This window comes from Pteropus medius, unplaced genomic scaffold (genome assembly GCF_902729225.1).
Source record: "Pteropus medius unplaced genomic scaffold, Ma_sr-lr_union100, whole genome shotgun sequence".
NCBI classification, from domain to species: Eukaryota; Metazoa; Chordata; class Mammalia; order Chiroptera; family Pteropodidae; genus Pteropus; species Pteropus medius.
The window spans coordinates 19077486-19098201 of NW_024342471.1; the positions used below are offsets into that span (position 1 = coordinate 19077486).

Consider the following 20716-nt stretch of genomic DNA (forward strand, 5'->3'; position numbering starts at 1 on the left):
TTTCCTTCCTGGACTCTTGGTCAAGTTGTTTCTAGGTGAGTGTGTGTGGCTCGGGGGTTAGTTAGCTCCAGAGCTGTGGGGTGTTGGGATCCAAGGTCAGGGCAGCAGCCCAGGGTCCTTCCTACCTTGGAGGTGCCTGGAGAAGCATGTGGTCTGTCTACACTGGCAAAGCTTTGACTCTGCTTGCCAGCTGGGCCCTGCCACTGCCAGCACTGCATCCCCAGGGTACCAGTTCTGCTGTGTGACCTGAGCAAATGTAACAGCCTCTCTGAACCTCGGTTTTCTCCCCTGGAACGTGGGGATAACCACTGTACGCGGTTGGGGCTGCTGCTCTTACTCCCACTGCTGCCCCCAATAAGAATCCACGGGGAGTTTCTGCCCTGCCGAGGGGAGGACACCCTTGGCCTGGGCCCTGGTGGACGTCAGGTGGGAGGGCCCTTGGTGTCCGCCAAGGCTGGCTCCTGCCTGGCCGCCCGGACGTGGGGGGAGGGAGGCCCCTAGCCAGCCAGACTCCTGAGTCACAGTTTCCCGTTGCTGCCAGCACCAGGCGGGAAAGGGGGACGTGAGTGGAGGCGGGGAAGAGGAGGGGAGCCTGCGGTGTGTGGTGGGGAGTGGGCGGAGAGCTGAGATCCCAGTCGTGGCCGCTGTTTGGCAGGACAGACAGAAAACCATCTGTCAGATAGGAAGGGCCTCCTGGGATATCAGAGTAGGATCCTTGCACCTCCTGGGTTACAGGCAGCAAACTCAATCTCCCAAATTTCCTAACCCCTTCCCGCCAGCCCCTCATATCCATACCAGCCACACTCAGCTTCGTGACCTTCTTTCCGTTTCTTGAGTTTGTGGATCAGATTCCCACCTCGGGGCCCTTGCACTTGCTGTTTCTTCTGCCTCAAAACATTTCAAAGGACTGGCTCTCAACCTCTGGCCTCGGCTTAAATGTCACCTCTTTGGAGAGGCTCTCTCCGAGCACCTTCCTAGTCCCCATTCCAATTTTTCTAGCTCATCCACTCGTTCATTCATCTACCTAGAATATGCTGAGTACCTGCTGTGGGCCAGGTCTTGCTCTGGGGATGGGGGATAAGACAATGAACAAAGCAGACACTGTTCCTGCCCTCATGGAGCTGTTGTTCTACCAAAGGAAACAGACAAGCACCAACGAGTATGTGGTACAGCGAGTCATGATAAAGATCAGGAAGGAAGACTCGAGCACAGCTGGGGAAGTCAGGATGCCAGAGCGGGTGGTCTCCCCAGCAGATGGGGGCTAAAAGAAGGTGTCTTTCAGGAAGTGATGCCAGGTAAAGATTTGAAGGAAGTGGGGGAGGAGGACATGTGAGTATCTGGGAAAAGAGTTTCAGGCAGATGGAATAGCAAGTGTAAAGGCCTTGAGGCAGGAGTACGGCTGGCCTAATCGAGGAGCAGCAAGGAGGCCCGCGTGGCTGGAGCAGAGTAAGCGAGGTAGGTTGCGTTCAGCGAGGGAATGGGGTGAGCAGATCGAGCAGGCCACGGTGAGGATTAGGCTTTTGCTCTGAGTGAGGTGGGAGCCCCTGTGGGGTCGTGAGCAGAGGTGTAACAGACGTGGTGGGACATAATCAGATTCCAGGTAGATTTAGGGGCAGAATTGACCTGTCTCAACAATGGATTAGGGTGAGGGCTGGGGATTGGAATCAGGACCTCCTAGCCCTCTAGGCTGACAGGCAGGGTCCCCCACCCTGCCACTGCTTTGACATGAGGCCCAAGTCTTGGACCAGGACCCCACCCCACAAGTGAACTGGGCTTCCAAGTTCAGGCTGAAATCTGTGTTGGGCAGAGGATAGCTTATCACTGGCCGGCTTTCCTTCACGGAGAGCTCCTTGCGGGGGGCACCCTAAATCTTCTCTCCTCCTTCTCCTTTATAACCACCAGGCTAGCCAGGGCCTCGTTCAGGGAGGTGGCTGGTGGGGAGGGGGCTAGGCCTTTCTAGAGCCATGCTGGGGGCTGGGCGTAGAGGTGAAGCAGAAACCACTAGTGAGTGGGAGAAGCAGCCTGTGGCCAGCCCAGCACCCCCCCCACCCCCCTTTGCCACGTAGACTCCTGTCTCATCCCTCTGGCCATCCCACCCCACCCCCACTAACAGGGTCAAGCCTATGGGAGCCTATCTAGAGCCATGGCCAGTGACTCAGCAGGAATCACCCCAGACAGGAGCCAGTACCCCAGCGTCCAGACCAGAAACCATCCCTGACCTGTCCGGCTGGACAGGAACAAGGACTGAGTGGGTGGAAAAACCCTCAGACCAGGAGAGCTGCTCGGAGGCGACGTGGGAAGACCCCCAGTCCAAAGGCAGCTCTCAGCCACTTGCCCCCGGTGGTGCCTGCCGGGTCTGGATTATAGTTTTAGGAGGGAGTTCTTGGCTGTTTCATCCAGTTCTGTTGAGGCCTCGAGTACCAGCCTGGCTCTGCTGGGTCGTGTGGGTCATCATAGTGTATCGCGCCATTCCGCTGTATGATTTCTGTTCCATTATGTGTTCCAGTCTGTTCTAGGGCCTTCCATCCCTCTCTATGCTATTGTGTTTATTTATTCATGTGACCGATATTTTTTTAAGCACCTACTATGTGCCAGGAAGTGTTTTAGGTGCTGGAGTTACGACGCGGAGTAAAGCAAGATCTCCGCCCTAGGAGGGCGCTGGGAGACTAGCAAGAAACAGAAGCCCAACGCCAGGTAGGGGTGAGAGCTGTGAGAACAGCGGCAGCAAAAAACCGTGGACAGAGCTGCACCGGGCGGGGGATGGGCTACTTCCAGCAGCGGGATGGATTGAGGTCAGGACTGGCCTCCCTGGGAAAGTGACATTTGAGCCGAGACCTGAAGGAAGTAAGGGAGGGAGACACGCAACTATTTGCAGGTCAGGAAGAGCATTCCAGGCAGAGGTAACAGCAAGTGCGAAGGCCCCGAGGCTGGAACGAGCCCGGGGGGTTCGAAACACGGCCAGGAGGCCGGTGTGGTTGAAGCAGGTAACCAACGGGGGCAGTCGAAGACATCCGGTGGCAGGACAAGTCCTCTATGCATTTCGAGCAATTTAAGGATTTCTGAGAATAGTTTTGCCCTTCCTGCCAGATTTAGCAGCAAACCCCACCACCTGAGCGGGGTCCGGGCATTCTGGGCCTCGCCTTCGCTGTGTGGGGCCTGATCTTGCCGGACGTCCTCCCGCTGTCTTCCTGAGCTAGGCCAGCTGTGATGGGCAGTGGGACTGCTTCATTCATTCCTTCATTCTTTCATCCATGTGTTTATTCATCCCACCAGCATTTACTGAGTTGGAACAGTGAGGAGCAAGACAGACACGGTCCTTGCCCACGGGAAGTGCCGAAGCCCAACGGGGGACCCCAGAAAGCCTGGGAGAAGGAGCTGGGAATGCTGGCTGCCTCTGGGGCGGGAGATGACACCCCCTCAAACACAGTAAGAAGTACCGAGGGCTCATCCGTTTTTTGAGCCTTGCCTGGAATTGTCTCATTTGTCCTCACAACTGTCACTGTCCCCATTGCACAGATGGGGAAATGGAGGCACAGGGAATTTAAGGGCAGAATGGGCAGAGCCGGGCTTTGTTCCTGGGTGGCTGGTTCTGGTCCTGCCCTCCCAGCACATCCCACTGGGGCTGGTCATAGGGAGTAGAGAGATTGCCCAGTTTCTCCTGTTGTTAGGTGTGAAAATTTTTTTAATTGATAAATCGCTGCCCTAGGCCAAGTGCTTTACCTCTCTGTGCCATGGTGTCCTCATCCCTGGGTGAGGACCAAAGGTGTTAACAGATACCAAGCACTTGGCTTTCCATAGTTAAAGTCACTCGTCCTCCTGTTTGGAGCCAGCCCTGGGCTCATTTTACAGGTGAGAAAACTGGGCCCAGAGAGGGCGAGGCCCTTGCTCAGGGCTATGCAGCCATCGAATGGCAGATCCAAGATTCGCATCCCCTAAGAGTCCTCTGTGCCCACAAACACATATACGTACGTCTGCAAGACGCATGTGCCAGGCCCACTCATCCTCCTGGGAGAGGCGCAGGGCTATGCACGTTCTAACATGGAGGGCCCTGGTCGAAAGACAGCCCTGGGGTGGGCTGAGCCTGGAAAGGTCAGAGGGATGTCCCCTTCCAGGCTGGGATTGCAAATTCCAGTGCGTCCAGGGGCTGCTTTTGGGAGCCCAAATCCTTCCTCCCCTCATCTCTGCCTGAAAGCCCACTATTTGTTCTTCTTTCCTTGGTTTAAATAAAGGTCAGACGACTCCAGTGCCCACAGATGCCGGGCAGGTATTAAATGAGCAGAGGGGCAATGGGGCCTGGTGGAGATTGTGGAGGGCGGGATTCACTGTTGTGCAGGAAAGTGGGCCCAGGGCCGCGGGAAAGCGGGAAGCCTGGATTTTGATGGAAATCGACGGGTGATTCTAGTTGTTTCTAACCCTGTAGAGGCCAAGTGACTGTCTCTGTGTGGATCTGGTTTGGTCCGAGGGCCCCAGTGTGCGGTCTTTGCCTGTGGGCTGAGGCTGGAGGCTGGAAGGGTGCTGTGTGCCTAGACAACTCCTGGGACTCCCTGTGTCCAGTTTCCCCGCGGCCAAGCGTGGCGAGGGACACCCAGGGTAGAGAGCTGGGACAGCCCTGGGGACGGCCAGGCCTGGACAGCAGGGGAGGCACTGTCCCGCCTGCACAAGTCATCATTCCCACCTCCACCACACCCGTCTCCCGGCGTCTGCCAGGACCTTAATGGATAAAACATCCTGCCAGTGCCTAAGCCCTCCCCGCCATCCTGAGACGGGCGCCAGCTCCAGAGGAGTGGCTCTGGGCACACGTAGGTGGCGGGGGGGCTGGTGTCAGAGTCGACCTACGGAGTCCTAGACTGAGGCAGGTCCTCGCAGGCCAGGATCATTAGGGAAGGCTTCCTGGAGGAGGGGGTGAGCCTGGAAGCAGCTCTGTGGCTACCGGCCTGGGAGTCAGAGCACTTGGGCTCAGTCTAGACTCCCACAAAGGCAGTGACTGTGTCATCTCAGTCGTTCTGTGTCCCTAGCTCCTAGATCAGAGCCTGGTACACAGTAGACACTCGATACATTTTTGCAAAACGGGAGTGCCCGCCCTGCCTCACACGCACGCCCACACCGTGGGGGCTTTGCTTTCATGGATGCCGCCCCCGATCGAGGCCCCTCTTCCTCTTCACAAGGCAGCTCCTCCTCCTCCTTCGGGGCTCAGACGTCCCCTCCTCAGAGCGCCCGCAGCCTGACTTCACTCTCTAAAGTCCCCTCTATCTCTTCACCCTTATCACAGCTGAGTAATCCCGCTGGTTTCTGCCTTTGCTTATTTATTGTCTGTCTCCCCATTGGAAGGTCAGCCCCCGGAGGACTGGGGCGCCTGTCTCGTTCTGCTCCTTGCCCAGACCCCGCACAGTGCGTGGCAAATCCCTATGTGCTGACGGAGTGTTTTGAATGAATTGGGACGGGGTTGAATGCCCAACGCGTAGTAAGTGTTCAGCCCAGGCTCTTGTGGCACGGACGGCCCGAGGAGAGACAAGTTAGAGGAATAGGAAAAACACACAGGCTTGGGTTCCAGTCCCACGTGCTGTGTGACCTAGGGCAAGTGCCCTGCCCTCTCTGTCTCTGGGCTTCTACTGCCTCAGCTAGAATAAGAGATGACCACAGACTGCCTCCAGGGTTATTGGGAAGCCTAGCAAATTCTGTGAAAACTGGAGCCAGCCTTCCCCAGCAGGTGCCTGCATGCCCCCTGCCCCTGGGCCCTGAGGTTCCCCAGCAGCTGGTTGGGGGTGAGTGAGGAGGCTGCTGTGAGTGGCGTCTGTACAGAAGGATGGAAATCTCCTGCCTGCTGCTCCCTCCGCAGGCCAGAGCGGGGTGCACCTGCCCCAGGTCACAGAGCCGAGAGGGTGGGGAGAGGCATCAGGGGTCCTGAGAACAAACCATTCATTGTGGCCTTGTGGGTATTGGGGGACTTGCAAGGCCTGAATGAGGGTGAGGAGGCAGGGGCAGGTGTGGGAGCAGGTGTTCACTGTCATCTCTCTGCATTGCCCGGGGGTGGGGAGAGAGCCCCCTGTACATGCTCCAGAACTGGCCTGGCTGGTCAGACACCTGTCCCCAGCTGCTTCTTGTCAGGAGCCATCACAGGCATGAGCCAGGCCTGGGGTAAGGGGGTGGGGGGAGAGAGGACTGAGAGGGTGAGGAGGTGAAAGTTGAGAGGGGCGTAAGCGGGAGATGAAAACGGGGTCGGAAACCGTGGGGTCTGGTGCGGTGGGACCTGGGATCGAATCTCAACTCTGCTCCTTCGGGCTGGGGTCCCTGCGCAAGTCACATTGCTTCTCTGAGCCTCAGTTTCCTCATCCATAAAATGGGGCTGAAACACCCCTCTGCATGCAATGTCTGTGCCTGTGAATTTTTCAGGCACGTTTGAGGGGCGGGGCAGTGGGGGACTCTGAGAAATGCTTTGGGGCCTCGGGCTGCTCATAGCTCACTCCCCAAGACATTTTATCATTCTTGCACCCAAAAAACATTCATCGGGCACCTATCGTGAGCCAAAACTAGGCTAGGCTCTGGAGATGCAGGAATGAGTGGGACTGATGGGGTCCCTGTCCTGGGAAGAAGGCAGAAAATCCACAGGAAAAAGAATGAGCCAGAAAATTCCAGATAGTGATGCAGGCAAGGAAGAATTAAATTAAGGCTGTGCTAGAGGATGACGGGGGTGGGGACTACTTCAGCCAGGGTGGTCAGGGAGACCTCTTTGGAGGTGACATGGAACAGCAGCATGGCAAGAGCTGGGGGTGTGGGCATCAGGCGGCCAGCAGGGCCAGGGCGAAGGCCCGGAGGTGGGACCCGCTTGCTCTGTATTTGTGGACGAACAGCAAGAAGCTCCTCCACAAGGGGATCTGGTCTGAGGGGACCTCCTCACCCTGTTCCCAGGGGTGGAGGCCAAGAGGCAGGGCATGGGCCAGGCTGGAGGAAATGGGGCCAAGACCCTGGCCGGCAGACTCTCCTGGGACTGCCAATATCCCAAGTGCCGGTGACGAGACACAGTCCTGGTAGCAGGGGGCGGGGCCCGGCCTCCATAAACAGCCACGGCTCATAAAGCTGATCAAAGCTGCAGGCCTGTCCTAGTGCTGGCCACTTCCTGCAGGGCCCAGAGCCCCCAGATTGTGGGAAAGGGCCTCTCGGCTTCTTGGACTTGCTTTGGGGGTCTCTCTGTGGCTAGGGGCGGGTCCCTGAGCCTGTCCAGGCCTCAGTTTCACCACTTGTCTCGAAAGGGTGGCTGACCAGAACCTCTGGACAGCCTGTTTCATTCTATGTTGTTGACCAAAGCTCGGCCCTTGGAACCTCAGGTCTGGGGGTTCGAATCCTAGTACTGCTACTGTGTGACCTTAGGCAGAGACCACTCCCAGACTCTGTCCTCAAGTCTAAAATGGAGCCAATGATAGTATCTCCTTCAACATCCAGGGAATTTTATTTCTGTAATGTATAATTATAGCTTGTTACTTATCTAATAATAACGGAAGTGATCCTCAGGCATCCTGGTAAGAAGTCATGTCCCAGGTAGCGGGATTGGTAGAGGTCTGTGGGGCCAAAGGCAAGGATTGTTGGGGAGACCTGGGCCCCTCACCTGTTCCTTCTGGGCAGGTGTGGGCTAGGAGAGGCCCCAGACGCGAGGATTTCCAGGCCGAGGGTAAGCTTGCCTTGGTCACAGCCCAAGGCCTTGGTAAAGCAGCACTTGCCTGGCTCCCTGGGGGGCCCTTCAGCTCTGAGGCTCTGTTTCCTCAGATGCCAAACAGGGATAAAAGTCCACCCGAGGAAGATCTAAAGATGAAAACAGACCCAGGATCCTACCATGTCTCCCCACCTCTCTGCCCACCCTCCTCCCCAGCTGCATCCTCTCTCCTCCGGACCATGGTGGTGCCACTCTCCAGGGCTCCCTGCTTCCCACCCCGCCCCACTATAGTCCATGCTCAGCAGGGGAACTTAAGTCAGACCATGTCCTTCTTGCTCAGAATCCTCCAAGGCCCCCACCTCACACAAGCCCCCCCCTCAACCCCCGCCCCATCCACAGGCCCACAGCCCTCCCCTCCACGCCTACATCCTCCCCATCACTCTCAGATCTGGCCTCACCACATAAAACTAGTAAAGCCTGCGCTCAGCTGCTTTCCCTGCTCCGTCAGCTTCCAACATGCTATGTAAAGCACCAGTTTATGTCGTCTGTCTCCCCTCTGACAGTGTCAGCTCCGTGAGGGCAGGTGTTTTTTTTTCTCTCTTCTGTTTTGTTCCCAGCTGTATCCCCAGTTCCTAAAACAGTAGGTGCTTAATAAGTATTTGTGGAATGCATGAATGGATCCTCACTCAGCTCCAGAGGCAGGCACTGTTGCTATTCTGATTTTATGAAGGAGGAAAGTGGAGGTGAGCAAGGTGGGAAGTTGGTGGATTGCCCGAGATCTCAGGCAGCTGGGGAGTAGGAGAGGCAGGGTAATAATAATAATAATAATAATAATAATAATAATAATAATAATATAGTAGCTAAGACTTATTAAGCTCCTACTATGTGCCAGGCACTGTGCTGGGTATTGGAATAGAAGTGGAAGAAAAAAATCCAGGCACATAGTAAGTGCTTTACATAGGATAACTCTTAGAACCCTCTCTCTGTGGGACTTCCTGTGGAGTGGACCATCACACTCATTTTACAGAAGAGGAAATTGAAGCTCAGAGGGATTAAGGAACAGGTCTCTAACAATAACAGCGACAGCGACCAGCCCGTTTACTGAGTTGTGCTCTGGGTGCCCTTACCTTACACTTGACAGCAGCTTAGTGCCCATCATAAGGTGGAATGAGGGAGCGTGAACTCATTTCCCAGGTTCCTTTGCCCCAGGACATGCCCCAGTACGGAGCCCATGGCACATTCGGCACCTCAGAGCCAGAGGACTCTCCCTGGTGCTTAGTTTTCTCAAGTCTCTTCTGGGTCTAGGGCTCATGTGCCCCGCCCCTCCCTCACTGGCATGGAACCTACACTTGGGATCCCGCTGTCTCTAAAGAGGGCCTAGAGAAGTGGTGACGACTCTGCTGTGTGACCTACGGCAAGTTGCTGTGCCTCTCGGAGCTGCCGGGCACCAAAGATGCCATGGAGTCACGGCTGGCTGAGAGGCTCTGGGCTGGAATCAGGATTTGGGGTCTGGGGAGCGGCCTGGAATCAGGAGCCGGGGTCTGGGGAGCACTGAGGACTATGCATAGAAAGCCTGGCACCTGGGAGCACCGGCTTCCTGCCTGCAAGGACCAGGAGGAGGGAACAGAGCCACCTTCGCCCCTGCCCAGGCCTGTTTCTCTTTCCTACCCTGCCCCCCGTTAGTGCTCTGCAAGCTCCCCAGAGATGGGGTTCAGTCCTGTCCACCGGGCCCATCCTACCCCGTTCTGGTTGGCCTTTCTCACTAGGAAAGAGAAGTGAGTAACCGGAGCAGTTCTCCAGGCCCCCACTTCATTCACTGGATTTCCCACCCCCCCTCCGCCCACGGCCACTGGCCGGCCGATCCTTTCTCCTGTCACTCAGTCCCTGCAGTCCAGCCTGTGTCACGACTCTGCCTCTTTTACAGACAGGGAACTGAGATGTAGCGAGGTACTCGGAGAGGTCCTGAGTTCAAGGAAGCCAGGATGTCCTTCCCAGAGGGCCCTGGGGACCTTTTCACAGGCCGGCCTCCCACATCGTGCCCTGGTTTGGGGTGCTAATGGCTTGGTCGACGGAGTACACTGTGTATACTCTCACCCACTGGCCTTCAGAGGCGGATAGCCACCTGCCTGAGGTCACACAGCCAGGAGGTGGCAGACCCAAACCCTGTGACCACCGAGAGGGAGACTGAGGCCCCAAGAGGGGGCCTCGCCCCAGGTCCTATAGGCCCTGCTAGGGCCCTGATCCCCACCTAGGCTGGGCTAGCGCTGGACTCACTGGAACCCTAGGGGAGCCTTCTCACTCCTTGGGGTGGGGGGTTGGGGGCTGCCTGGTATTTCCTGTTTGTTTGGGCAGGACCCCGGGCATGACCTCAGTTGGGAGATGTGGGGACACTTCCCATGGCCCCTCCTTGCTCTCAAGAAAGAACCTGGACCAAGGGACCAGGCCCCCACCTTCCCCCAGGATGCAATGAAGGGCAGAGGCCAGAAGTCAGTGTTTTGGGTTCCTGGCCTGCTCTCCTGTTGTCTGTGTGTCCCTGCTCCTGTTCCCCCACCCCGTCCTCAAGTTCCTTCATCCTTGGGTGTCCCCATTCTTACTATTCAATGAACAGACTCAGAAAAAGTCCCAGGCCCTCAGGAGAGCCCGAGGTCATGACCTGGGACAATCACTGACCCTTCTGAGAATCAGTTTCCTCCTCTGTCGAATGGAGTCATCGTGAGGGTGAAATGGGAAATGCCAACTCAGTACTCCACTGCCCCGAGGGATGGCATCATTGAGGTTTTGACACTGACCTGCCGTGCGATTTTCCAGATGGGGAACTGAGGCCCCTCCCACAGCCTTTTGTAGGAGGCAGCTATGCAGGGCCAAGAAGGCACATTACAGTGTCAGGGACCCTGAGTTCAAACCCCAGCCCTGCCACTCACCAGTCGTGTGGCCTCGGGCAGGTCACTCTACCTCTCCGAGGCTCAGTTTTCTCTTCTGCAAAGTGGAGAGAAAACTAACTTGACGGCAGGACTCGATGAAGTGATTAAACATGTAAACCACTGAGGGTGGAGACTGGCACCCAGTAGGCCTTCAACTCATGGCAGGTCTTCTCAGAGGGGAGGCCGTGCTCGGTCAAGGGCCCAGCTGAGGTTGCTGGGTGAGTGAGGAGTGGTCGCTGGCCCCACAGCTCTCCATAAACAGGACCCAGATCTCCTGCATCTCCGCCCTCCTGGGGGTGGCGTGCTGGCCTCGGCTTCTGCCCTGCGCATGCTCTCGCACCCGGCCCGGCGGCCTTTCCACTCCTGTCTTCTCCATGCTGGAGAACGTTCCACCCACCCGCTCTTCTCTTTCTCCCCCGAGCCCCCGGGGAGGGTCGTTTCTGAGGACTCGGGCATCCAGAGAAGTGTGACCTACAGCAGGCAGGTGGAAAGAGGAGACAACGCGAAGGCGTAAGGAGCATTTCATCCCTCCCCTGTGGCCACCACACAGATGAGGAAGCTGAGACTCACTGACTCATTTACTCCCTGAGCACCTACTGTGCACGACTGTGCTGTGCCCGCTCCCATAGGGCTCGCAGCCCAGTGGGGAAGATGGAGAGAAACAAGCCAGCCTGATGCAGGATTTAAATCACGGGCCATGCCCAGCCCCTAAAAGGCTCCCAGAGAACCTTCCAGCATCCCCGCCTGGAGCGGGCACACAAAGAAAGAACCAAGGCCAGAGACGGAGCGTCCCAAGGGGAGCCAGCAGCTTCTAAGGGGTGTGGCAGCCTTCCTGCCTTTGCATGGGCTGGTGCCCCTGCCCGGAATATTCTTCCTCGGCCACTTGGATCCCCTCGGTGTTCCGGGCACCGCACGGGCGTCACTTCCTCAGGGCGGCTTCCGGGCTGGAGGGCAAGGTCAGGCTCTGACACTCTTGCTCAGTGACCAAGGGTTTCCTCTTTTATAACGTGTGTCTTTTCACTCCTCCTGCTCTCTGAGTCTCCCGAGGGGGCGCAGGCTCTGCCACCTGAGCTGGCATGCAGGAGATGCCCAGTCTTGGAGGAGACACCCCCACCTCCCTGCGGGCCGGCCCTCAGCCACAGGGGTGCACAGCCCAGGAGCCTCTCCCCGGCCCTTTCCGCTGCCTTTTCTGGGGTGACTGCGTTATTGGCCAGCGTCCTTTCTAGAACTTCAGTTCTGTGAGGGCGAGGGTCCTGTTTTGTTCACAGGTGTGTCCCCAGCGCCTAGTATAGTGCCTGGCGCAATGGTAGGTGCTTAATAAACATCTACGGGAAGGATGGAAAGAAGAAAAAGAGGGAGGGGCTGCAAATAATTTATCCAGTTTTTCATCCGTTCATTCAGCGAATGCTTACTGAGTGCCAGCTGCGTGCTCATTCTGGGGAGAGATTGAACTCAGACATGATTCTCGCCCTTTCTGGTCACTGCAAGCAGTCGTGGCGTCAGGCGGTGCAGAGCACTGTGAGGAAAGGTGTCGCTGGACGGAGGGCATCTGGGCATCTCAGCTGGGCTGCCAGGAGGAAGGGTCAACCGGAAGAGGTAGAGGCAGGCCCAAGTCCCGGCCACGTCCCCTCGCCCCGCCCCCAGCTGGCAGATGCAGTGGCTGTCGTAACTGTGGGCAGCCCGGGTTGCCAAACGCCACCACAGCTGCGTCACTGAGAGCCAGGAGGGCCTAGAGGCAGAGGGGGTGCCGAGAGGGGCCCCGAGTCAGACAGAGCTGGGTCAAAGGCCTGCCCCATGTCCGTTAGTCACTCTACGTAATGTGGCTACGTGGCTACTTGCTGTGACGGATTATTTCTGACTTGCAAAAAGAGCTGAGGACGGGTGCCTGAGCTTCCGTCCAAAAGAGAAAGAAAACATGGCAGAGACCACTGTGCGCCCCCCACCCTCCCTCCAGAGGTAACTTCATCCAGAATTTGGCATCCATGACTCTGTATATAATTTCATGTTACTTTCTTGGGTCTACCTCTCTGTGTCTCTGAGCAAGTCACTTACTGTCTCTGGGCCTTGGTTTCCTCACCTGTAAGATGAGGATGATGACAGCCCTCCCTCTTCCTGAGGACCAGTGAGAATTAAATGAGCCCATTTGTGTAAAGTGTTTAGTTGAGGGCCTGGTGCATAGTGAGCTCATTGTCACTGAACACCCAGAACAGGGTCAGAAAGACATCGCGTATGTCAAGAAAACAACCTTTTAAACAGCTATCGTGGTGGTGCCAGGATTCACATCAGCGGCTGGCTGGGAGTAGTGTCACATGCCAAGGTGCTAATTCTGGTTCATTCCATTCCACTTCCGGTTAGGTTTGCTTCCCCCATCAGCTCCGAAAAACCAGGGTCCAGCCTGGATTGTTCTCTGCTGTCACCCCAGCTCCCAGCCCAAGGCCTGGAGACTCACAGGATGGGTTTGCAGAATGAATGAAGGGGGCTCCGTTTCCTCATCTGTATGGTGAGTCTCGCAGGCTGTGGGGGTGAGAAAGCCCTGATGCACACTAGGTACTTTATAAACTCTTCTTTGTTTCCCCCTTCACATCCCCCTGGGCTAGGCCTGGACCCCACTGCTCTCAGCGGCCCCCCCCCAACTGACTCATTCATTCATACATTCATGCGTTCATTCCTGCATGTATGCATTCAACACATTTCTTATGCACCTGCTGTGCCCTAGACTCTGCCCTAGGCTCCAGGGATACCAAAATGAATAAAACAGGCAAAAATCTCTACCTTCCTGGAGCTGACATTCTATCAGGGGAGACAGCCATCTGACGACAGTGTGATTCAAGCTAAGATTCACTGGGGCCCCAGGCGAGGGGAACCAGGGAGGCCCTGCCTAACCCGGTCTGGGGGTTTGGGGAAGGCTGTAAGCTCGGACAGGAAGGATGAGGAGATGAAGGCTGGGGAGGGTGTTCCAGATGGAGGGACTGGCCTGAGCCAAGGACTGGGAGTGAGGTGGGCATGTCCCCTGTCCACCCATCAGAGGGGAGTGGTGGGCAAGCCGAGCGCAGACCAAGGAGCTAAAATCCTCCGATGTGCTGGGCTGGGCCTGGGTTTCCCTGGAAACAGGCCCAGGATGTGGCTGCTGATGAGGCGTCCTCTCTTCTCCCAGGGGACTGGATGAAGCGTCAGCAACAACTCTGGCACAGAGGATGGGTAGGGCAGTGGCCCTCGGCCCTTGGACTGCTCATGCCTGTGACAGGCCAGGCCCTTCTCGGAATGGACACCCACCTCCTCCCAACCCCATGTGGCATGACATCTCACAAGGTGTTCACAGCATGGTTGGCACCAGCCCCAAATGGAAACAACCCAAAGGTGCATCTCCAAGGCCTCGTCGGATCCGCCAGGATCTGCCCAGACAGCAGAGTGTTCTGGGGCCCGAGAGAGGCAGGAGATGCAGGGGTTCAGAGCACAGACCTGGGAGCCTGGCAACCTAGGCCTGAATCCTGGCTCTGCCAGTCGCTGTCATGTGGCAGGTGCTTCACCACTCCGTGCCTCAGTTTCCCCACCCACAGAACGGAGATGATGAGAATAATGGCACTCGCTCATAGGATCACGTCGCCCCATGATCCACGTAGAGCATGTGGGACTCTGGCCAGCATATACTAGAGGAACCTTTGCTGCTATTACTATTACTAACATGATTATTAGCAGTAGTGGTAGAAATACGCGCTCATCCAGGGGAGGGAGAAGGAAGGGGCAGGACAAACTGTAAAGCGGCTGCCACTCTACACACTATACACCCTTGTGCTATTTGAGTTGTGTGTTGGGGGTGTTTCCCTATGCACTTGTAGGTATATTCAAAACCAAACACACCAGAAAGCAATTCTGTAAGACATTTCTTTCTGGAAGGCCCCAGATCTCCCTCCTCCGCCCACCCCAGTCCCCACCCCGCCCCCGCATCCTGGCCTGTGTGTGGCCCAGTCTCGCCACTGCTGGTTTTCAGAGCTCAAGGCCTTGGAGCGGATCCGAGCTGGAGTGCCCTGCAAGAAAGGGGGCTCCTTGGAGACCCCCAGAGCGGCCTCGGCACGGGGTGGCGTGGGGTGTGGGGGTTGGGGGGGGTCCTGACCGGCTGATGAGAACTCCAAATGCTCCCCAGCCCGGGCCGCTAATCGCTTCCAGATTGGCCGGGTCAGAGCCAGGGCCGCCGCCTGGCTCCATAAACAGCCCGTCGCTCCAGATGGCGGCTGGCTCCAGCCTGGCGAGCAGGTTCACGGGGGACTGGGGGGGTGGCAGCAGGTGGAGGACCCCCACCCTGCCTCACTGGGGCAAGGAGGCCCCTGCTGCTGCTCCTCCAAGCTGCTCTGTCAGGGACACTGGGCCAGAAGGGGCTGTAGAGGTCGAACCCATTGCTTGGAGGAGAGAAACCAAGGCCCAGAAGGAACAAGGGATGGTTCAAGGCCGGTGGTGGACAGAGACGTGAGGAGGGGGCTCCTGAGGGTTGACACTGGGTTCGCTTCCTCTCCATGAGTCTAGCACACAGTGGGGTGCAGAAAAGACCCCAGGTAGGGAAGAAGGGAGAAGTGGGGGAGGCACTATTGGCTCTGCTGTGCAAAATCTGGCTCTGGCTTTTACTCCTTGAGGGAACAAATTATTTTCGCCCCTGGGGCTCAGTGTCTTCAGCTGTGAAGTGGGGATGGCTGGAGTACAAACCCTGTCAACTGCCAGGAGAGTCAGCGATGCAGCTCGGGGGGACAGCTTGTGGCGGGGGGAGCTACGTGTGCAGAAGGGGCTCAGTTCTCCCTCTCCCCACTATTGCTTCGATTCCTGCCTCTCCTCCCACTGTAGAGAACAGCGGCCTCCTCCAGGAAGCCGCCCTGATATCTGCTCAGACCTCTCCCTTGTGCCAGGCACCGTGCCCTTCCTGCGGCCTCTCTCACGAGTCTCCCCAACACCACGGCACGACTGGTACCTGTGCCATTGTCTCTACCCGCTCCCTACCCCTTTGCCCCTGCAAAAGAAGAAATGGGTGGGGGGTGTCACGGACGCAGCGGGACGTGCTGAGGCCCCACCGTGCTGGTGTACACTGGTGTATGCTGGGTCCAGTCACTTGGCACCTGGTTGGAAGTCGGGAGGCCTTGGCTGCTTCTCTGGCCACCGCCCACCAACCAGAGAGCCCACATTGTGGTAAAGACCCAGGCCTGCTGCTCCCAGGCTGGTCCTCGGTCGTGATCCCCAGGGATAGGGGTATAGAGCTCTGGCCTGCCTGACCACCTGCTCTCATCCAGCCTGGCCCTGGATGTCCCTTAGGTGGCAGGGCAGTAGCCTCGTCCCAGGAGAGCAGGCTGAAGAACAGGTGGGGGTCATCTGCTCTTGGGGTTCCCCTGCTGATCATCTCTTCCTGCTCAGCTGAGCAAAGACACAAATCTTCAACGGCTGGGCCCCGTTTTTCACCAACTTAACCTCCATGCCCAGCACAGGACAGCTCTGCTGGGTGAGGGCCTGAGCAGTCATAACACTGGGCACCTGTGGGCCAGGCACGCTTCTGAACGGTTAACTCACGGCGACTTCTTAAAGCTTCCCATCGACTGCTGGGGAGCGGCTCTTATTATTCCCATTTTACAGATGAGGAAACAGAGGCTCAGAGAGGTCGAGCGCCTTGCTCAAGTTCACGTGGCCGGAGCTGGAATTCGAACGCGGGTCTTCCAGCTCCAGAACACACTCCCTTAACCACATGTACCCACTCCCGGGGCCGTCGTTGGGCACCTGGCACGTACCAAGTGCTTTTCCACGGCCTCCTCTGCATCGCCCAGCGCCTGCATTCGGATGTCTGCCCAGCCTCAAGGTCAGAGGCCCGTTCTGCCTTGTGCCGGGAGGAATGTTCGTGGTGGCCTCGGCCTGGGTCCGAGAAGAAAGGCAGCCTTGTGGGCGAAAGGTGAGCTGCTGGGTGGGCGCGGGCGTGTTTACCCAGGGCTGGGCGTGTGGCTCAGGGTGGCGCCGCTGTCAGCCGCGCCGGCTGCCCCAGGCCTGTGCTGGCCTCCAGATGTGAGCTGGCTCCAGCCGGCCGGGCCCCCCCACCCCGTGCACAGAGGGGCTTTATCAAAAGCGGCTGTGAGGAGGCCCAGGAGGCCTCCTGGCTCCAGCCTGCTGGCTCCGAGCCCTGGGCCTGCAGAAGCCAGCGAGCTGCCCACGGCTTTTGTGCCCAGGTCTTCATCTGCTCCACAGCCCAGCTCTTCTGTTCTCCTGGGGTCCTTCAGTGGCCCAGGCCAGGGCTGAAGCCCCTTTCCAGGAAACCAAAGATCCAGGAGCAATCCAGAGGGGTGACAACGCAAGAAAACCTCTTTTTAATCTATTTTTCTACATCTCTGAGGGGGGGAAAGGTAATCCGCACAGGAAAAAAACTGCAAAACTCAATACAATTCCAGGGGTGCTAAGTGAAGAGCTAAAGAGAAACACTCATGGGAAAGGCAAGTTGCAGACTCAAGCTGGCAGTTCCTCGGAGCAGGGAGAAAAGTTAGCTGGGAGGGTTCACAGGAGCTCAGCAATCTCCACAGTATTTTCTTTCTTGCGTTGGGTGATGCGGATGTTATTCTTTATATTTTGTTTGTAGGCCTGAACTCTTTTGTATCGATAAAGAATAATAACTGTAGGGAAAAAAAAACCTCTTTCTGCTGCTTCTGACTCTCAGCCCTGTGGGTTAAGGGTATCTTCTGATACTTTCTAGGGACTGAGAAGCCATAAACAAATCCACGCCTATTCTCTTTCCTATTTTGTTTTGTTTTACAAATAGTATCAAAATATATACTTTTCGGCACCTGGCTGTTTTCATTTAAGGATGCAGCCCCATTCTTTTTCACAGCTGCATAGTACTCCACTGCGTGAAGCCACCATGGCTTTTTCTCCAGGCTCCGCTCGGTGGTTGTTTAGGTTCACGCCCATGGACTACACCCTCCTCGTCTGTGTCTTTGAGGACTCAGGCAAGTATTTTCTAGACGATCAACTCTTAGAAGCAGCTCCTGGGACACAGTAGGTGCTCAATAAATGCGAATGGATTGACCATTGCCCTGCCTCTCCTCCCCCCAGATCCTGATGTCTGGGCAGCAGCAGGGAACGGAAGGCCGAAGGCCGTGGGCTGGAATTTCCCACATCCAGGCAGCCTGCCTAGACCTCTCCCAGTGGCCACCCCTCAGCCCCCTGGGCCCACCTCACCCAGGTCCTGTCCTGGGACACCCCTTACCATGAACAGTAGCAAAGATTGAGGGAGGTAACCCCCAACCACTACCAGCATTTATGGAGCACCGACAGTATGCTCCATTCTGGACTGGGCAGCATAGAGATTGTGTCCCAGTGAGTTCCTAGGAGTCGATGACTCCTTGTCCCAGGGCCTACCACTCGCCAGGCATGTAGTCAAACATTTATGGAGCACCCACTGTGTGCCAGTGATTCTGCCGAAGAGGGAGAATTTCTAGACAGGGGATTTCTAGACTGAGGGAGAGGAGAAAGTCAGTGTACTTTTCTATCGATGCTTTTAATTAAAAAAATTTTTTTCTACAGAAAGCATTCTTTGTGTAAATAAATAGACATGAGAATTCCCAAGTATGAAAAAATAGAACTCTACCACCTACTGGCACTGGGAGGAAGCTCAGGATGCCTGGGAACCCCAAGGGGGCAACTTCGGGCTTCGGGGAGGCTTCCGGGAGCAGGTGAGTTCTGAGCTGAAGCCCCAGGAGGTGTGGAAGGGGACTAAGGGTGGGGAGGAAGAGCCCTTGGAGGCCACCAAACAGACCTGGGGACGCAGTGGGTTGGGTGCATCGCTGATGATGTGGCTCCCGGCCAAGCCAAAGGCCAGGTCCCCTCCTACGTCTGATGTTTCTTGGTGGCACTTATTGCAGTGTTGTTTCTGTAGTGACCCATTTCTGCCTCTCCCCAGCCCATCCCTGAACTGGAGCTCCATGTGAGCAGAGCCCGCCCTGGCTTATTCACCACTCTGCCCACCCCCGGGCCCAGAGCACACAGTAGGTGCTTGTAGTGAGTTGAATAGTGTCAACCAAAATTCATGTCCGTATGGAAGCTCAGAATGTGACTGTATTTGGAAATAGAGTCTTTGCAGATGTCATTAGTTAAGGATCTTGAGATGAAGATCATACTGAATAGGAGTGACTGGTGTCCTTAGAAGGAGAGGACACAGAGACACACAGACGGCCGCGTGAAGAAGGAGGTAGAGACTGCGAAGCGTCTACAAGCCAAGGACCGCTGAGGTAGCCCAGGAGCTGACACAGGCAGGAAGGTTCTTTCCTGGAGCATTCAGAGGGGCAGGGCCCCATAGACACCTTGATTTCGGAATTATCTAGAACATTTCTCTTGTTTTATGCTGCTGACTGCGTGGTAATGTTACAGCAGCCGCAGGAACCATACAGATTTTGCTCATCTGGACGAACGAGTGAGCAAAGGAATGAACGGAGAGCAAGCAGCCCAGCTCCAGTGGCCGTCCAGGGCCAGTCGTGTGTGGTGAGGTGACTGCCCTCATTCCCTAGGACGAGGTGTGCGCTCTGGGGAGCCTGTGGCGTGGGGGTGCTGGAGGTGGCCCAGCCGGGGAGAAGGGGAGTGTGAGGAGCCACTGAGGTTGTCTGGCAGAGATGACAAGGAAATCAGGTTCTGTAGACATCACCCCTGTCCCCAGAAGCCCATGTTCACATCCAACTTGGACACCCACGTTCTGGGAGCTTTACCCTCCAGATACACAGATGCTTTTCAGATACACTGTGGCCAGTGCTTGTCCCCAAATCTTGATGATCCTCAGGATGTCCACCCAAGCGACTGTCATCACCTTCAATTAGAGCCCAGAGCCCAGGCTGCTGGGAGGGGAGGTCTCCAGCTGCCTGTCCTGAGTCCCGCTCTCTCTGTGGTGTGAGACCGGGCGGTGTTGGGGTGCAGGGGGAAGAACCAGAAGCCTGGCTCTGTGCTGATGGATGGGTGAGTGGCTGCGCCTCTCCCAGCCTCAGTTCCCCCGTCTGCAATTGGAGGAGAGTCTCCTGGCTTCACGGAAGCTGTGGTGGAGAACAGATGAGACGAAGTCGGTCCCAGGCTGACCAGGACTCTGGCCCATGGGTGCTCGCAAAGGGGAGGGGTCCCACTCTCCTGGGACACAGCCCTGGATCCTAAAGGGGGCATTAGACTTTCCCGGCCTCAGATCCTTTCAAAGCCCCGACCCTGTCCCGTGGCCTGTCCAGTGGCCCCATAAAGCACCCTCCACCCTCACCCAAGGAGCTCGATATCTTCAGAAGGACCAAGGCTTGGATTTCATGCTCATAAAATGCCTGAAATCAGAGCAGGGCTTGGGACACGGAGGGTTTTGAAGTCACTCGGGGCAGGAGAGGGCTTCAAATTCCCAGTGGTGTCGGCCGCTCTTTGGGGACCACTGTAAAGGAGGGTGCCTGGGCCTTGGGCAGGAGAGTAGTGGCCAGGTACAGGGCACCTGCCATTTTAGCAATGGTCCGAATCCCAACAATCTCAAGTGTTCGAGGATGGTCGGGAAAACTCAACTGAAAACCCCTTTGCTTGATGTTAGAGGCAGAGAGGGGCTCAGTGGTTGGCGGGTGGGTACCCGGGCCCTAGGGTGATGGTCCCAGTCCCTGCTCCGCCATTACTGTGTGACGTCAGGCCAATTGCCTAACCTCTTTGTGCCTTGATTTCCTCATTTGTCAAAAGGTCCCGGGATAATAACAGTTTCTCCCTCAAAGAGTTACAGAGAAAGTGACCAGAGTGACTTTATGCGATATGCTGGCCCAGCCCCTGGGCATGACGGGTGCTGTCGCTGACACCGTTACTGCTATTTTTCCTAAGGACACTCATTAAATACTGTCAAATAACTGACTCTGGAAGTGCGGGTGGTGCTGTGTCCCTAGGGTTCTAGGGAGTGCTGTGATTTGGAATCACTCTACAAACTGTAGAGTGCAGTACTCACTAGGAGCCGGAGCTGGGTCAGCATGTTCTCAGTTGGAGTTTGTGGGAAAGGGGCAGCTGAGGGTCCCGGGTGTTTACAGTCAGATTCCCAGAGCTGGGCGCTGATCAGGGGCCAGGGCAAGGGGGCTCCTGGGTCTGGCTTTAGGCCTCTGACCACAGTGTCAAGTTTGTGGAGCAAAGGGTCAGAAAGGCAGTGAGGATGGCG

General features: G+C 56.6%; 1 protein-coding gene across 4 annotated transcripts; it reads left to right on the top strand.

Annotated features, from left to right (window-relative positions):
- The first annotated feature begins 1185 nt into the window (after positions 1 to 1185).
- LOC120603796 (uncharacterized) lies at positions 1186 to 20716 on the top strand. Of its 4 annotated transcripts, XM_039864581.1 has the most exons (6): positions 1189 to 1295; positions 12922 to 13066; positions 13721 to 13923; positions 16174 to 16483; positions 17408 to 17525; positions 18103 to 20716. In XM_039864581.1, the coding sequence occupies exons 1-6, from the start codon at positions 1289 to 1291 to the stop codon at positions 18118 to 18120; spliced, it is 801 nt and encodes a 266-aa protein (XP_039720515.1). In that variant the 5' UTR covers positions 1189 to 1288; the 3' UTR covers positions 18121 to 20716. The 4 variants fall into 4 exon arrangements, 1 of the variants encoding a protein (XP_039720515.1); XR_005653135.1 differs by having other exon boundaries at positions 1186 to 3426; positions 13721 to 13875; positions 16174 to 18251; positions 18479 to 20716; XR_005653134.1 differs by lacking the exons at positions 16174 to 16483; positions 17408 to 17525; positions 18103 to 20716 and adding an exon at positions 3274 to 3426 and having other exon boundaries at positions 1186 to 2694; positions 13721 to 14434.